The 17,779-nt window shown below is 47.4% G+C and overlaps 1 protein-coding gene across 3 annotated transcripts; it reads left to right on the plus strand.

The window, feature by feature from the left end:
• The first annotated feature begins 136 nt into the window (after positions 1–136).
• UBFD1 (ubiquitin family domain containing 1) lies at positions 137–16,754 on the plus strand. 3 transcript variants are annotated; one of them, XR_004055396.1, is made up of 8 exons: positions 137–370; positions 553–882; positions 2,100–2,308; positions 4,819–4,884; positions 5,237–5,342; positions 6,652–6,722; positions 9,601–9,683; positions 12,837–16,754. XR_004055396.1 is itself a non-coding variant. In XM_010358217.2 (7 exons), the coding sequence occupies exons 1-7, from the start codon at positions 346–348 to the stop codon at positions 12,945–12,947; spliced, it is 930 nt and encodes a 309-aa protein (XP_010356519.1). In that variant the 5' UTR covers positions 137–345; the 3' UTR covers positions 12,948–16,754. The 3 variants fall into 3 exon arrangements, 1 of the variants encoding a protein (XP_010356519.1); XR_004055397.1 differs by having other exon boundaries at positions 6,652–6,702; XM_010358217.2 differs by lacking the exon at positions 6,652–6,722.
• The last annotated feature ends 1,025 nt before the right edge of the window (positions 16,755–17,779 follow it).

Consider the following 17,779-nt stretch of genomic DNA (forward strand, 5'->3'; position numbering starts at 1 on the left):
CCAGCCAATCGGCCTCCGCCACAGCAAGCGCAGCCCTGCCCCTTAAAGTCACAGGTCTTCCAGCGCGAAAGTCCACGCCCCCCTGGACGGCTGCGGCCGCACTCGCCACCAGGGGGCAGAGCCCAGAGAAAGGGCTATTTCCCGGACCCGCCCCCTTCGGCTTGGGAAAGCTAAAGCGTGGCAGGGGCCGGACCGGGGAAGCGGAGGAGGCGGGTCTCCATAGAAACCTCCACCTGTTTCCGGCCGGGCTGTGAGAGATTAGGGGCTGCTGCGGGGGCCAATCTCAGCCAGCTTGCCTCTTCCCAGCGGCCTCTGCGGGAGCGGTGGGTGTTGTACACAATCATCATGGCGGCGGCCGGGGCCCCGGATGGTGAGTGCGGCGGGGGTGGCGGGCGCCGGGCCCGGGCCGAGGTTGCGGGCCCTCCTCTGGGGGATGCGGCCCGGCCCGGGAGGGAGAAGCGTGGCTCGGGAACGGAGGTCCGGCGGCGCCCGGACAGCATCCGTTCCCAAGCCCAGCCCGTGGCAAGCGCCCACCCCCTAACCCCCTTGCAGGCATGGAGGAACCTGGCATGGACACGGAGGCCGAGACCGTGGCGACTGAGGCGCCCGCGCGGCCCCTCAACTGCGTGGAGGCTGAAGCCGCGGCGGGGGCGGCGGCCGAGGACTCCGGCGCCGCACGAGGTAGCCTGCAGCCGGCCCCGGCCCAGCCCCCTGGGGACCCCGCAGCCCAGGCCTCGGTCAGCAACGGCGAAGACGCGGGCGGCAGCGCGGGCAGGGAACTGGTGGACTTGAAGATCATCTGGAACAAGACCAAGCATGACGTGAAGTTCCCCCTGGACAGCACAGGCTCCGAGCTGAAACAGAAGATCCACTCGATTACAGGTAATTCCTGCGGCGCTGACAGCCAGTGTTCCCCACCCCGCCTCCTGATGGCCCTTGCACCGTGCTAGGCACCTGGTGGCTTTCCTTGCATGAGGCACCCCCATCCTCACAGCAGTCTTCCAAAGAACATTTGGATGCCCATTATTCAGCGGGGGAAGGAGACTCAAGTTTATAGAGTTAGTAAGTTGCAGAACTGGGATTCAAGCCGAAGTCTGACGTTTAGACCCCACTTTCTCATTAATGTTGCCCTAACATCTCTAATTTAAAAATCACCTAAGGCACTTGTTTTACAGCTTCCGGGCCCTTTCCCAGGAGATTCTGATTCAGTGGGTCTGGTATGTAGCCAGGAATTTATTTTTAGCGAATATCTTAGGTAATTCTTCTAAGTGAAGTTGAGGAAACACCGCTATTGACTTTGATGCTGGTTCTTCACAGTTGATTCTGTTTCTTAATTTTACCTTGTTTATAGTGCTTTACCATCTGAAATTTCTTTTTCTTTTTCCTTTTTTGTTTTTTTTTTTTTGTTTTTGTTTTTGTTTTTTTTGAGACGGAGTCTCGCTCTGTTGCCCAAGGTGGAGTGCACTGGCGCGATCTGGGCTCACTGCAACCTCCGCCTCCCAGGTTCAAGCGATTCTCCTGCCTCGGCCTCCCGAGTGGCTGGGATTACAGGCGCCCGCCACCCCACCCCGCGGGGCTAGTTTGTTTATTTTATTTGCCCGCCTCGGCCTCCCAAAGTGCTGGGATTACAGGCATGAGCCACCACTCCTGACCTTGAACTTTTTTTTTTTTTAAAGCTTTCTGCATGTAGCCTTGTAAACTCCATTAAGAACAGGAGTTTTGTCCCTGTCGGCTTTTGTAAGTCTGATGCTTGTGGATTCTCACTTAATATTTGAATGATTTAGATGACTGAGGAACAACTTGGAAAGAATGAGAGCTAATATTTGTTGAACAATTATTGAATGCTAGGCACCGTACTAAGTGCCCCACATTGGTCTCATCTCTTAATCCTTGAAACAATTCTGTATAGAAGGACCTACTCTCATAAGTCTTCCACAGTTGTAGAAACTGAGGTTCAGAAGTTGTAAATCTCCCAAGAAAGCTAATAGGTGGTGGAGTCAGTATACGCTTTTTGGTCTGTTAACCAAAGAGTTGTGTAGTATCCATACATTTTTCTTTCCTTCCTTCCTTTCACTGTCCACCTTCTACCTTTTCCCAAGGTCTCCCGCCTGCCATGCAGAAAGTCATGTATAAGGGACTCGTCCCCGAGGATAAAACATTGAGAGAAATAAAAGTGACCAGTGGGGCCAAGATCATGGTGGTTGGCTCTACCATCAATGATGTTTTAGCAGTAAACACACCCAAAGATGCTGCGCAGCAGGATGCAAAGGCCGAAGAGAACAAGAAGGAGCCTCTCTGCAGGCAGAAAGTGAGTCCATCTTGTGCTTCTTGGTCCTGAGAAATTTGAGGCTTTGTCCTCTCGAGCCTTGGCTGGTTGTATTCTCCCTAGAATAAGCTCCTTTTTGGACAGGGCCCATGATGGAAATTTATGGCAGCAGTTGGGTGCCGCAGAGTGGAGGTGACAACTACCTGAGATTTGCAACTTTGTCTCATCTGGCGGGTCAGTGTGTCTCAAGTCTACCTACTTTAGGATAAGACCTTGGTAAAGGGAGGCTTCAGACCATGTGTTGGAAGGAATCAGACGTGGGTTTCTCTCTCCTATTTAGTGCCAGAGAAAAATACCAGTACTAGAAGTAAGCCCTCATTTTGCACAAGTGCTTACATTTGGCTTTTTGGTTTGTGGCTTTTCCCAAGTCAACAAGCCTGGTTAGGCATGGAAATCAACAACTCTCGGAGGTTCCTCTAAAATTGACCGTTTCAGGAAGCTGAATGAAGCTGAGTAGGAAGACAACTACACTGATGGATTTATTTATTTATTTTTTGTCCTGATGTGTGAAATAGGAGATTGATTTCTTTACATTCTTTGTTCTTTTGGCTGCAAGAGAGCCTGCCTTGTCTCGTGCTCATCATAGCCATTAACATTCTTTTATGAATAAGGACAAGTGAGATGATTTTACTATAGAAGGAACAGGTTGTAAGAATCATCGCTTGTTATCTTTTTACCTGGCAAATTCTACTGATCGCTGTGTAGCCTCCTGATCATTCTTCCTAGCGTTCCAAGGAAAACAGGTCTTCTCAACTGTGTCCGCAGTAGAGTAGATCGACTTGAATCAACGTTGTTTAGTGACCATAGACACTAAGATGTATGAGCAACAGTAAGAGAAAGACACAGTTTGTGTTACAGATCCATAATCACTCGTGTGCTTCCAAAACCCCAAAGAACTCTAAAAAGGAAAAGTGTTTTTATAAATTTAACAGGACCAGAATTAGTGTGAATTTTCCTCTTTGGTGACAAGGTGCTGCCCCAGACTCCACAGAGAAGATTGTTATGTATTTTAAAGCAATATTATCTTTATAAGACTTTGAAAACCCTTAAAATTCAAAATGCTAGGGTTTCGGATAAGGGGTTATAAACCTATATTGTCTAATTATCTAAAAGATGTTGATCTGGAGACTTCACCCCCACATATGGGGTCGCACTGTCTTGAAACCGATTGAGTTTCTTCTCGTATTCCTGTTTGCCTCTGCCACATGTATGAAATAGTGAAATGTGAGCGTCAGATAGGAGTGGTCCCACTGGTCACACCCTTGGAGCATAACATGCCTCTTAAATACAGGTTTTTAGTTACTAATGGTAGCTTAACAGGCCTAGAACTGTTCTCCACAGTACAGGAAGTCTTGTTCAAAAGGTACTTGAAATGTGTGACTGGAATTGCACTTCCAGCCTATGCTGCTGTGTTTCATTGATGCCAATTATGATGCATCACATGACCTAATGAGAGGGATATAGTCCCTTGCCTTTTTATCAGCTTATTAAGGGGTCTGGGGCTGATGTCTGGAGTGACTTTTTACTAACAGTCTGGCAGTGCTGAGTTTATTCCTCCCAGAGGGATTCCACCATGCCAGTGAGGATTTGGGCTGGCTTGTGGCTGCCTGGTACTTACATTTGATTAAATTGTTACCTTCTATCCATTCATTGTCCCATAGTTCCAGCTTTTCCAAGCAGTGACTGTGCCTGTAAGGCCACAGATGGAGAAGAAATAAGACTCAGGTGGGCCAGGCAGGAGAGCTGTTTAAGAGGCCCTGAACTTAGAATCCTTAACGAGCTGCCTCAGGGTTCTTGGGGCAGGCTGGTAGGGGTGGAGTTTAGAGGCTTCTTAATGTCAGGTTATAGAGTAATCAGTATTTCTTTCCAAAAGGTGGCTCTTCCAGGTTCCTGTTTAGCTGGAGTTAAGGGTAGGGCAGTGGGGAAAACTTCGGCGATGGGCTGGGTCTCCATTTGTTGAAGAACTGCTCCTTGTAGGCAGTTAGACAGATGACCAACATCTTATAGGGTTCTCTGGGAATTCAAGTTGAAAAAGGTGGGTGCCATTTTTTTGTCTGCTAGGAGAGCAACACCCTTTGTTGCCCTCTTTAGCTTGACAATTTAATCATTTAAGTGGTGGTTTTTTTTGAGGGGAGAAGGGCAATCTGGAAATCCTGTTTGTGCTAGAACTTTGATAGGTAATATGGTAACTAGCTACATGTGGCTGGTTAAAATGAAATTAACAATTCAGTTCCTCAGTCATAGTAACCGCATTTCACGTGCGTAGTAGTCACAGCAGTAGGTAGTGGCTAGCACAGGTACAAACATCTTCATCCTCCCAGAAAGTTCTGCTGAACAATACTGTGCTATAGTTTCAAAGGATCCATAGTCTGTTGTCATTAAAAGCTTTTGAGCCAAAACACTGAGGCTTGCTTCATCCTGTCTTTCAGAGGAATCGTAACACGACTAAATGTAGTCAGCTTTTTCATTTCATTCTCTCTTCTAACTTATAGCAACACAGGAAAGTATTGGATAAAGGAAAACCCGAAGATGTGATGCCATCTGTTAAGGGTGCCCAGGTAAGGCGGATTTCTTTGTGAGCATTCTGAAAATGAGCCAGCCCCACCGTCTGACTTGAGTTCCTCCAATCCTGTCCCTTCTCTTTTTTCCCTTTTTTTTTTTTTTTGAGACAGAGTCTTACTCTGTCACCCAGGCTGGGGTGCACCACCACATGTGGCTAATTTTTGTATTTTTAGTAGAGACGGGGTTTTACCATGTTGCCCAGGTTAGTATTGAACTCCTGACCTCAGGTGGTCCACCCGCCTTGGCCTCCTAATGTGCTGGGATTACAGGTGTGAGCCACTGCGCCTGGCCCCCTTCTCTTTTTTTCAGACCGTCCCACCATGTCTTACCATGCTCTTATGCCTCCAGGAACGCCTGCCAACGGTACCGCTGTCCGGCATGTACAATAAGTCCGGAGGAAAAGTGAGACTCACCTTTAAACTAGAACAAGACCAGCTGTGGATTGGCACTAAAGGTATGTTCTCCTTGCCTCCTTGCTGGCCCACTGCCTGCCTCTGACACCCAGCAGCACTCACATTGTAGAGTACGATTCCGCCCCTCCTTCTGAAACCTCTCTCTCTCCACTGTGCTTTGCGTGCTTCTGGCTTTTAAATTTGCTTTTAGACGCTTGCCTTTTGTTTGGACCCTTTTGCCTCATTGTTTTGATTCTGATCTCAGGGCCGATCCACCAAACATTGGCTCTTCAGTTGCACACAGATTCAGAGGCCCCAAACACAAGGCTCAAAGGCCAAATCTGGTCCACAGAAAAAGGTTTTGTGGGATGACACGCAATCTGTAAAAATTGGGAGATTTCACTTAATCTGAATTTTTTTTTGTTTTTGGCTTCTCTTGAAAAATCAAATGATCTGGTCCTTTGGGGCCTGCATTCTCACATGGCATCGATCCACTAGAGCCGAGTGGTGGTTTCCAGGGGGCCATGCTACAGTCCTCACGGTCCCATTTATCTTAGAAGTAGCCAGCTTTGTTCATTTATCACCTGCCTGGCCCCTGTAGGTCAGAGTTTGACCCTATAGTAGGTGAAGTTTTCCTAACCGCTGCCTAGGAATCTGCCTCTCCCTCCCCGCCTGGTTGTCCTCTGCCTGCCCCACCCTCGCCTGTGCACGGTGTCTGGATCAGCCTTGCTGTTTGCTGGGAAGTGTCTCTGACTGTCCTCCCTCTTCCTTCCCCCAGATGTTTACAAAGTCTTGTCAGTTACACTGCAGAACTGTCTGTCCCTTTCTTTGCCACACTGTTGTGCCAGTTAAAGTTCCCAAGCATCTTTAAACTTGGTCTGTTCAAAGCAAGTTACCCTGTTTTACTGCCCCATCTGTGTTTTCTTCTGTCCTGTCCATCTTACCTACTGCTTTTTATCCTGGGTACCTGTGCTGAAGGACCTTTGGCTCTTTAAGGACACATTCAGATGCGTAACCATAGCATTCAGTGTTCTCAGCACTGGGCCTTAGTTTAAATTTTGGTTCCAGCTTCAGGCCCGTTTGCCCTGTGGTCCCCTGTGTATTTCAGCCGCATCTCTCTGTGAAACTCCCATGTGCTTTGCACAGCTCCTTGTCTTTGCTCATGCTGTGCCCTTACCTGGAATGCCTTCTTCTCATTCCTTGTTATTAATAAAATCTTCCAAGGCCCTACTTAAATGTTCTCTCCGAATGAAGCCTTCCTTGATTCACCCCCCACCCTCCAAATGACTTGCTGCCGCTTCTGTTCATAGAGCGCTTCGTTTATATCCCCAGAGCACTCATTACTCTCTGACTTGTCTGTCCCCCTGTTAGATTCCTGGAGGGAACCGAACATGCCTAAATCACCTGTTTCTGGCCAGCACTGTAGGTATTCAGTGTTCGAGGTAAATGCTAAAGAGAAGTATAGGGGGTCCCATCATCTGACGTTGACTGGTTTCAGGGACAGACCATTTAGTGAGACTCCACTTAACATGGAACCAAGTTTTATGGAGAATAATCGGGGCAGGGGTGGTGGGGAGAGAAAGTTTTTAATCATCTAAAACACAAAAATCAGTGTTCCATCCTATACTGATTGTTAAAATGAACAAAAATTGAAATGCCAAAAATGCTTGAGTTTTCTGTCAATTTTATGATAACTCACTGTTTTCTTCATTTCACATTCAACTCTAACTGCATGGTCAAAGCAAGTTTTGCAGAATATCTGAGGGTTCCCGCCAGTTTTTGCAAGGGCCTTTGAACCCTCTGCTACATCATTCTCTTCTGCAGAGCTGTCCATCTTCCCCTTGTCAGTAGTTAGGTGCCCAGCCTCTGTCGACTTTGCAGGTGATTTTGCTTAGTTCTGTCCCATCGCATTCACTTGCCGAAGTGCATAGACTTCCTGTCTCTTGCTGGACCTCTACTTTTGCTTGTGGGCAGCCTCATTGAAGGCAGTTGCTAAGGCTGATCTGGAAAGACCCTGCCATGAGGATAGGTGCAGGCAGAGAAGTCTGGATAGGAACTAAGTCTGTAAGGCTCGTTGGTTCCTCGGGGAATATTTCTGTGTCAGGAAGTTTGTATAGGGAACACGTCGTAACTGTAGGAACTGATAGAACAAGAACTTCCTGACCCTGTATTGGAGGTTTTCTTTTTGCTAGTAGGAGCAGCTGCCTTCCTGCTTTGGCCTAAAGGCAGAATGCTAGAAGAAGCTCAATATGTTGGGGCTTCTGAGCCCTTGAAAGCCTCCTTACTCACCAGCCTTGTCAATGAGTGTGGCCTTGAACTACTCATGTTTTCTAGGGTTGAACAAGGCTAAGATTTTCATTCCCACCCATAGCACTGTACCTCTGGAGCCCAAGGGGCAAGCACTCTTCCCACTTGCCCAGGAGTCCTGTCACCTTAGTGTCATAAGCACTCATAAGAGGACAGCTTGTTCTGGGAGTTGGCTACTAGCCACTGGCTTCGTCTTTCTGCTGGCAAGAAGAAGCGGCTATGGAATGACCATCCCAGCAGCAAGTTGGCCTCTCCATGGGGCGTTTTGCTGAGTAAGTGACCCTTAAGGGCTGCTACTCTTAACTAAACTTTGCTAGCTTGTGTAGGAGGAGGCAGTGCTAATAGCCTCAAAAGAATGAGAACAAGCTCCAGGCAGGAAACCGGAAGCCGCTGGGGGAGAGCATGTACCCTGCTTGTAGGAAAGTTGAATCTGGCTGAAGGTCTGATGTAGTGATCAGGAGTGTGTGTCCAGAATTGCCCAATTTTTGGAGTTTTCAAGAGAAGCCAGAAATCAGTTGTATATTTTTGTGAAATCTCCAGACATTTCAGTATGAAAGGTGTTTTAAAAGCTTCCATCTTAAAGACAACTGCTGCCTAGGTCCTGCTTTAGGGCCCACTGTTGTAGAGCCACTAGAAGTCCAAACCTAAATGAACATCTTCAGGTTCCTTCTCCCCAGCCCCCAGTTTTCAGAGACTGAGGCCCACAGAACTGAAGTAAAATGTCTTAAGTCCCCAGCTAGACCAGAACCCTGATCTCTAAATTCCTAGTCTGTTTGGCCACCTTACCTATTTTTAGACTCTACCTTTCCAGATTTTTCTTTCTGCAAAGGCTGCAAGTTTTTTTCCACTTGGTTTAGCTGTTTGCTGAGCCTCCCCACCCGCCTCCCCCCGCGCCCCGGTCCCTGAGGTGTCTGCTGCTCTGGGGTGGCTGTGTCCTGTTGTGCAGGTGCACCACGCCTCCCCCTGACCTCACCCAGTTCCGCTTCACTTGGCTCACTCCCGGCAGTGTCATCTCACTCCAGGCATCTGTTGCTGCCCCCCTCTCTTACCTGCCATCCTCTTAAACTCGCCTCAATGTCTTCTGACCCCATGTGACCAGTGGTATCTCAAGAGTTGATCAAAAGAGGTTATAAATGTTTTAAGAGAACTTCATAAAAGTGTGTGAATATGGAGTGGGGAGGACTTGAGGAGGGAGGCGGGAGAAGGAAGCCGGGTCGTGGTATAGAATCTAGCCCTAAAACCCAGGCAGTCCCCTGCCCTTGTGAGAGCCACAGGGGAATGTGTTTCCTCTTTCTTTGTAGGCCTTTTGACTCTCCCTACTGCCCAAGACTTTAGCCAATGCTGGGCTTGCATAAGGTTACAAAGGAATTTCTTGGGTATTTATTTATTTATTTATTATTATTTTTTTGTTGAGACGGAGTTTCGCTCTTTGGCCCAGGGTGAAGTGGCACCATCTCGGCTCACTGCAACCTCCGCCCCCCGGGTTCAAGCGATTCTCCTGCCTCAGCCTCCCAAGTAGCTGGGATTATAGGCGCCTGTCCCCAAGCCTGGCTAATTTTTTGTATTTTTAGTAGAGATGGGGTTTCACCATTTTGGCCAGGCTGGTCTCGAACTCCTGATCTCAGGTGATCCACCTGCCTTGGCCAAATCCTAACTCCCAAAATGTTAGGATTACAGGTGTGAGCCACTGCGCCCGGCCTTTCTTGGATATTTATTAACCATCAGATTTTAAAAAGTAATCCCAGGGAAGATACATCTCTGCCCTCAGAGACCTTTACTATACCATTACCAAACCCAGTTTCCCACTTGCTCCTGCGGAGTTCCCAGCTCCCACACAAGGCCTTATGTGCACTGGTCAGAAGACCCTTTCGTGTTGTCCCCAGAGTGCATGGTGCCAGTCACTTAAGTTTACCGTAGATCCCACAGCCACCAGCCCTGATGATGGGACTGCTGAGTCAGAGGAGTTAGAACAGGAGGGCCTTTGAATAATCACTGTAATCCCTCTCAACTTAGAGCGGACTGAGAAATTGCCCATGGGCTCCATAAAAAATGTGGTCAGTGAACCTATCGAAGGACATGAAGACTACCACATGATGGTAAGTAGCACTGGTTGAGTCCAGCCTCTCACTAGACTCCTGCTTTACCTGGCAGGAAACAGTTTTAACTGAGCTTGTTTAATGGAAGCAAACTCAGTCTCCAGAAGACGTACTTTTTTAAGACCCTCATGTTTTCTTCATCTACTTAGAACTTAATCCATGGCCTCTATTCCTAGTTCTGTTTATTTTGTATCCCCCAACACACACCTTCCATCGGTTTAAAGGGGGTATGTTTTCTCTTACCTCTTTTAGAAAAGTCTCTTTTGCCTCCCTCTTGTCATGTGTTGTTTCTAGATCAGGAAAACAAATATAAAGAGGAGGAATGGCTTGTTGATTTTCATTATAAGTTTTATCTTGCATATAAAACAAGACTTGCCCCAGCCTTGGTGTTGGTGAGGGCACCAGGCAGCCTCTTTTCTGTAATAATGATGCCGCTCTTGCCAGGCCCAGTGGCTGAGGGCCTCGTGGGGAGGACAGGCTCTGTGGAGCATCTGTTCTGCATAGAGGCCACTCTGCAGAGAGCAGGCTTCCTGCAGGAAGACAGAATGTTTGGAGGTGTTCCGCAATTCTGCAGAACAAAGCAAAAAATTCATTCCTCCCGTAAAATGAGCAGCTTGGGCAAAGTTTCCAAAATTTTCCCAGCGCTGTTTGGAGGGGCCACATTGTCAACGAAGTTGATTCTGCAGTTGCCCATCAGGGTCCTGGCCTGAGCAGCTGTAGTGTGAGGGTGGGGCCTCCTGCCATTGTTCATCCAAGGAGGCAGGCCTTTCAGTGTCCATTCCATAGTCATGAAGCCACATCCGCCCCATCCCAGGAAGAAGGAACTAGTGGTTTGGCCTGTGGATTGGGGTACCAAGTCCCAGGCAGAGAGAGGTGTTGGAAGATCCTCTTGCTATAGAAAAAAAATCAAAGGGGCTTAAAGTATGGTGGGCAAGGGAGGCAGCCCTGTCGGCATCCTGCCCAGTGCTGCTGTAGCAAGGCCACAGCTGGGAGTGCAGTCCCTAGGCTGTGGGGCTCCTGGGGTTTTGTCTTCTGGAAGTGATGATGATGTCACTGGGGCTTCTCTCAGGCCCCCGGCAGCCCTTCCACCCTACTCTTTCTGTGGTCTTTTTTTTTTTTTTGAGACAGAACCTCGCTCTGTCACCAGGCTGGAGTGCAGTAGCGCTATCTCGGCTCACTGCATCCTCTGCCTCCCAGGCTCAAGCGATTCTCCTGCCTCAGCCTCCCGAGTAGCTGGGACTGTAGGCGCACGCCATCACGCCCAGCTAATTTTTGTATTTTTAGTAGAGACGGGGTTTCACCATGTTGGCCAAGATGGTCTCAATCTCTTGACCTCGTGATCTGCCCGCCACAGCCTCCCAAAGTGCTGGGGTTACAGGCGTGAGCCACTGTGCCCAGCCCTCTGTCTGTAGTCTTTATTACAAAGATTGCAAACAGATTGGTTTGGCCTGGTCAATTATTTTTTTCTGTTTTAACAGTTGGGCCAGGCACAAAGAAAGGAAGAAAGAAAAAAAAGAAAGAAAAAGAAAGTTGGAGTTGAATATTTTTAACTGGGCCCCATTACTCCTTTTTGAATAATTTGTGTTACCAGTCGCACCCTGTAGGGTTTGTAGCCTGAGTTTTCAAGCAGCCTGGTGGTAGGAAGTACAAAGAAGTTGAGTGGACTGTTTTGGACTTCTGTGGAGGAATTGGTGTGGATGGGTAATGACTTAGTATTTCATTGAAAAGTTCATTTCTCTCGAGTTATTTCCGGCAGAGGATAGCTCTAATAGCCCCCTTCTCTTTTCCAAACACCTTTACCTTTGTCCTAATGAAAGTACTTAGTTATCTCTTTGTGCAGATGCCATTTCTTTAACTAAATTGACGTGTCATCATTCACAGTTGGAAAACTGGCTGTGCTTTTTCATTTTTAGAGAAATGTTTTTAAAATACAGAAAAGAGGCTGGGCGCAGTGGCTCACACCTGTAATCCCAGCACTTTGGGAGGCTGAGGCAGGTGAATCACTTGAGGTCAGGAGTTCAAGACTAGCCTGGCCAATATGGTAAAACCCTGTCTCTACTGAAAATAGAAAAATTAGCCGGGCATGGTGGCGCGAACCTGTAATCCCAGCTACTTGGGAGGCTAAGGGAGGAGAATCGCTTGAACGTGGGAGGCTGAGGTTGCAGTGAGCTGAGATTGCACCGCTGCACTCCAGCCTGGGCAACAGAGCGAGACTCCAGCTCAGAAAAAATACAAATAAAATACAGAAAAGAAAGAGAATAACTGTCACAAGCCCATATATCCGTCACTGAGAAGTGGCAATTATAAATATTTTGTAATTTGCTTTAAATTTTTTTTAAATAAAAGAAATAAAGTTTATTCACATCAATGATGGCCCCACTGTCTTCCCCTCCCCCCACTACCATCGTCGTGTGTCACGTGCGTCCTTCCCATCTATCCATTCTTTTATTTACACGTGTATCCACGAACAAGATGGAGTATTGTTTTCTGCTTCCAGTTTTCGTAAATGGTATCATGTATTGTGGTACAACTTGCTTTTCTTTGGTTCAGCGTTTAAGAATCTGTCAGTATTAACTGTAGATCCATGTGGACCCAGTTGATACCTCTTTAAAAAGAACTCCAGTATTGGTGTGATTAAGCCTTGTCACTTTGAATTCTACATTCCCTTACTGATGGATATGTAGGTTGTTCCCAGGTTTTTGTGGTTTCAGACAGTGCTGCAATGAACATTCATACCTGTTTTCTTGAGCATGTGTGACAGGTTTTCTAGGGCAGTGTTTCTCAAACTGTGGTCCCTGGATCAGTAGTGTTGCATCACCTGGGAGCTTGGTAGTTTCTCAGGCCCCACCCCAGACCTCCCCAAATTAGAAACTTCACAGGGGTGGAGCCTGCTGATCAGTGTTCCAACAAGCCCTCTGGATGGCTCTGATGACCACTTAGGTTTGAGAACCACTGCTTTAGGGTTGGCTCAGCTTAACCCTCACCCTGCCTGTTTTTGTTTTTGGTTGGGAGAACGCTCCCCACATGCAAAGTTTTGTTTGGTTTTTCTTCCCTTTTTAATTAACTCATATCCCAACCCTCCCCCATGTTTGTCCTGCCTGATTGGTCTCCCGACCTCTGAAGTACCGCTTGGTTTTCCTTTTTCCCTTTCAGGCGTTTCAGTTGGGCCCCACGGAAGCCTCTTACTACTGGGTGTACTGGGTTCCAACTCAATATGTGGATGCAATCAAAGACACTGTGCTGGGGAAATGGCAGTATTTTTGAAAGCACTTTCACCTCTGGCCCAGGAGACTGACCCAAAGTGAAGGACATTGCCGGGAGAGGCCTGCAGCATCCCTGGATTTCAGAGTTCTGGAACTTTGTTCACAAAAAATCTATATTCAGTCTGAGGTGATGTGGTGACTGAAGCCAGAGGTGATGTACTTTCACCATTAGCTTAATTTTAACTTAAAATGACCAGTTCCCTTTCTTGTAGTCAGCTTCATACCATTTTTAAACTCAATACGATGGAAATCAATAAATCTGAATTCCGAACATGTTGTGTGGAATACTCTTAAGTGTGTTTGAGAGTAGATCTGCCAATTATGTTGACAAGGGAATGATCAAAAGCTTTGTTTTTTTAAAAAAAAAAGTGGTTTCAATTGAAATATTTTCATACATCTTTGGTTGCAAACATTTGGACTGCATTGCAATGAGTTGGGGTGTTTTTTTTTTCCTTTTTTGTATAAAATTGTATGCAAAATGGAGGGGGGTTAGTAAGCCATATATTTCTGTCCATTGATTCAGATTTAATTCTTTCCCTTTTTCATTCTCTCGCTTCCTCGATTTGAGTTTTTGTTTTAAGAACCCAAAGATGTCAGTTCCTCTTTTGGTACCTCATCAACGCTTCCTTTCCTGGGCTCCCTCCCGCCGTGCTGCTGCTGCCTGTGAACGCGCGGTGGGAGAGGGAGAGCTGCTCGGTCTTGGGCAGGGAGCTCTCACACTTGCTGTGGTGTTCGTTGAGCAGCAGAGTATCTCCCAGTGGCTCCTGTTTAAACGTCTTGCCCTTTGGGCCCCATCTCTGAGGAGTTCCATTGCTGGTTGGATGATTGTCTGCACCCCTCTCTGAGCTTGGCCTAGAGGCCCAGCCTGTCATGGTTGTGCCTGGGCTGTGCCACTCAAAAACCCCAGCTCCCAAGCAGACAAAGGCCTCTTCCAGGAGGAGCCAGGTAGAAGATAGACTATACAGCCATATAGCTGCAGATCCAGATGTAAACTTCTTTCTTTGGAAGTTTTCAAGAAATTCTTAAGCAGTCCAAGGATGATTTCAATTATGCTTCTCCATTGGGTCCTTCTGCTCATGCATTCAGTTCAAGTGTCCTTTATCCCAGGTTCAGAGATGCTGCCTTTCTCAAGAAGACATCTGACCCTAGCAGGTTGGCCAATGTTATTGAACAACAAAAATGGGATAAATTGCTTTCATGATTAGCTCACCCTCTTCTGGTTTTAGCCCTTCTGTCCTTCTGTTCTTTGTACACGTGAACTTCTGTCATCTCCTTCTGGCTTGGTTGCCTCTGAAAGGAGGGAAAGTCTCTTGGTAAATGATCTCCTTTGTGCTGTTTGCTGTTTCTCTGCTGCCGTCTTTGCAGTTCTCCTCTCACTGGTTGCAGGCTCTCATAGTAAGGTTTGGCGAGAAATGTTCCAAACGTCACATTTTGGATTCTGGGCTGTCATCCCTCATTCTGTGAAATGTATTAGCATGTGTTCGCCCAAGATGGCTATTTCTTGTGAGCCAGTTAATGATGATATTGTGCGCCCTTCCCTTCTAAGCTGTAGTTCAGGAATCCAGCCCACATAGACTCTTGCTTTCTGTGGTGTGTTCAGTGCCAAGTGATGCATCTAGGCAGGAAAATCTACTCTTTGCTTTTTTGGAGGCAATTAGTACATTTGTGAAGTGCAGCATCCAAGAAACAGCCTGTTTTTCATCCCTTGAGAAAGGAGCAGTCATTGCAGCTTTTCTGTCCTTGTCGGCCTGCAGTTCCTGAGGAAAAGAGTGCATCTGAGCTACTTGTCCAAGCCTCTGTCTGCAGGTGACAGGTTTTGGGGGAAATGAGATGCATTAAGTAGACCATCATCTCGGGTCAGACACTGCCCCTTTTGTTTGCCAATGCCCCAGTCCTAGAGACTTGTCCTGACAGTGCCGCACACCTACTTTTGATCTCTCAGAGCAGACGGCTCCATCCCCAGGCTGGCCTGGCTGCTCTTCGAGGCCTCTCCACTTGCTCCCCTTATTGCCCCATTCTTGTGGCTCGCCAGGCCACTTGGCCTCCCCTCTTGCCAGTGACAGCAAGCGTTTCCATCATCTCCCTGCTGCCCAAGGGCCAACTGCTTCTCACTCAGGCTGGTGTCATTTCAGGAGGACCAAAGCCTGCGTGAGCATTTTTATTTTCAGTAAAATGGTGCTTTTTTCCTTACTTCGAGATACTATATATAAATAATAATGTAAATGACACCTTTTCGTATGGAGCTGTTTGAGTATTGCTTTACAGAGCTTACTAAATCAGCTTCAGCAATCTTGAGCTCTGTGGCTCCTCACCCTGTCTGCATGGAAGACCTTGCTGGAAGCTCTCGGGAGAGCAGACATAGCACCAGAAGCCACTGGGAGAAGTGTTTTCGATCGTGTCTGGGTCACAGTAGTATTCACTGTTTAGTCATTGAGTTCCGTGAGCAGTCTCTTCATACATTTCTTACAGTCTGGAGTGTACTGACTAAATCTGTGTAAGCAAATTGAAATACTCTTTCTCTTAGGTAGCGTCACAGTGGTTTTTTTTTTCCCTCAGGATAATTTGTATACAATTTCCTCACTGTCAGAGGGATCAGATCTTTCCCTCACTGTGGCAGGGGCGTGCAGGTGGATAAAGGAAGAGCTGGTTTCCGGAGAGTGGCCGTAAGAGCATTGACTCGAAGCCAGAGATGGAGGGGGTGGCCATCTCTTACACACTAAACACCTCTCAGAGCCTCCTGAGGGCTTCTTTGTCTTCTAGAATCTATACCGGTGGTCCTCCTGCAGGTTCTGGCTCACAGACGTCATCATGCTTTTCTTTCGCTCCCGGAGGCGCCTTGGCAGAAGAACATGACCCTGTGAGCCAGGGCCCCCTCAGCTCTGCTTCAGGTCACAGAATGCAGACAGACTTGCGAGTTGCTGGACCTCTTTGGTATTAAGTGTTTGAATCCATGATGGGCCTTTTGCAAGTAGCGTTAGCTCTTTTTAAATGTTGAACTGAGCTAAGGATGCACTTTCTTGTGGGCATAGAAGGGGCCCACGTGAGGCCCTGAGTAGGCTCCTTAGTTGCTGCTTTAGCTAATGAGGGCCAAAGAGATTAACTCTGCCTCATTGCCATGTCTCAGAAAAGTTGCCATATTTCACCCCAAAGGGGCTCGTTTTCCTCTTACTCTTACTTTAACCATGTGCCTGGAGGAGCCGTTCTGGGCTCTTGCACTTGCCCAACCTTTCTTTGCCAGGGGCAGAGAAGGGAAAGGGGGTAGATTGAGTGTGCCAAGGGCCGTGCAAGGGCAGGCTTGCTTTCCACCCATCTGCTGAGGGAACCCTTGCCTCTTGCTCCTTGCCTCTGTTCACGCCTGTTGGCTTGGAAAAGGATGGTCCCTTTGTCTTAAGGCTTTGTGATAAAGTCATCTCCAGTTAGGATCGGCACCCGTTTCCTTCATCATAGTGCCTGGCAGCCTTTCTGAAGTTACAGGTGGTTGGGAGCCCTCTCACGTGCAGAACATCTGGTAGATTGACCTGCCAGGCTGGGTGGTTCTACTGCTTTCTCAATTTCTAAGAACCTTTTTTTTTTCTTCCTTAAAGAGTTCTACAGAATTATTTGACAATATTTGTAAGTACCATGTTTCCTTGTGGTGTACGCTCTGTTCTCGTTTCTGTTTTTAAATCAAATGCCTGTTTGGGAGGAGATGAACGTATTTAGTCTATTAGATTTGCGCTGCTGGATTTTTTTTTAAAGTGTAACCTTGACTAGCTGTCTTATTGTTTATCCTGTAAGATTAGTCTATTGATTAAAGTTTGATAATTAATTGCGTCTCTTTTTCCTTCCAATTCTTCATGCGCCTAATCCACACTGGGGATTAACCAACATTTGGAATTGGGCCCAGAGCCATTTCTTTGCCAGTTGTGGTCTTACTTGGCTTTAAGTATATTCAACTGTATTCTCTGCTGAAACAGTTGACATTTACTCTGCAAAATGGTGAAAATGACTGGCGTGCCAGTGAGCCACACTCCTGTTAAAGTAGCATGGTCTGCTCCTTGGTCGGCCCTGGCCTCCACATGTTGGAAGAGAAGCTGCGTCTCTGTACTCACACCTCCCGACTAGTGCCATGGGCAACCCCACCTGGCCATTTAGCCTTCGAGGACATGTTTTAGAAAACACTGAGATTGGAGCTACAGGTTTAGCCCCAAGCTATAAAGACCCAGGAATCGGGAGGAAGAAAATCTGTTACAAAAAAAGGGCCAGGCTCAGTGGCTTACACCTGTAATCCCAGCACTTTGGACACCAAGGCGGGAGGATCCCTTGAGCCCAGGAGTTTGAGACCAGCCTGGGCAACATAGCAAGAGCCCCATGTCTACAAAAAATACAGATATCAGCCGGACACAGTGACCCACACCTGTAATCCTACCACTTTGGGAGGCCGAGGCAGATGGATCACCTGAGGTCAGGAGTTTGAGACCAGACTGGCCAACATGGTGAAACCCCGCCTCTGCTGGAAAATATAAAAATTAGCCAGATGTGGTGTCAGGTGCCTGTAGTCCCAGCTACTTGGGAGGCTGAGACACAAGAATCGCTTGAACCCCGGAGGCAGAGGCTGCAGTGAGCCGAGGTTGTGCCACTGCACTCCAGCCTGGGTGGCAGACGAGATTCTGTCTCAAAAAAAAAAAAAAGGCGGAGACTAAAACAGAATCCTTGGTATAGGAAGAATGATGGAGTTTGTCCCTGCTGGTCTTCCTTCTTCCTGGCAGGGGGAAGGGGTCAGCTCTTCACTTTTTCCCAGTACCTCATAATCCTGAAACAACACTGCTGGATGCTTAGGGATCTGACTCCTAC

This window comes from Rhinopithecus roxellana, chromosome 20 (genome assembly GCF_007565055.1).
Source record: "Rhinopithecus roxellana isolate Shanxi Qingling chromosome 20, ASM756505v1, whole genome shotgun sequence".
In the NCBI taxonomy this organism is placed as follows: Eukaryota; Metazoa; Chordata; class Mammalia; order Primates; family Cercopithecidae; genus Rhinopithecus; species Rhinopithecus roxellana.

Bases quoted from the DNA above. Each gene is read 5' to 3' on its own strand.
- UBFD1 (XM_010358217.2), top strand. From the start codon at position 346: ATGGCGGCGGCCGGGGCCCCGGATG. The intron at 883-2,099 runs GTAATTCCTGCG...CCTTTTCCCAAG, and splicing joins GAAGATCCACTCGATTACAG to GTCTCCCGCCTGCCATGCAG. The intron at 4,885-5,236 runs GTAAGGCGGATT...TTATGCCTCCAG, and splicing joins CATCTGTTAAGGGTGCCCAG to GAACGCCTGCCAACGGTACC.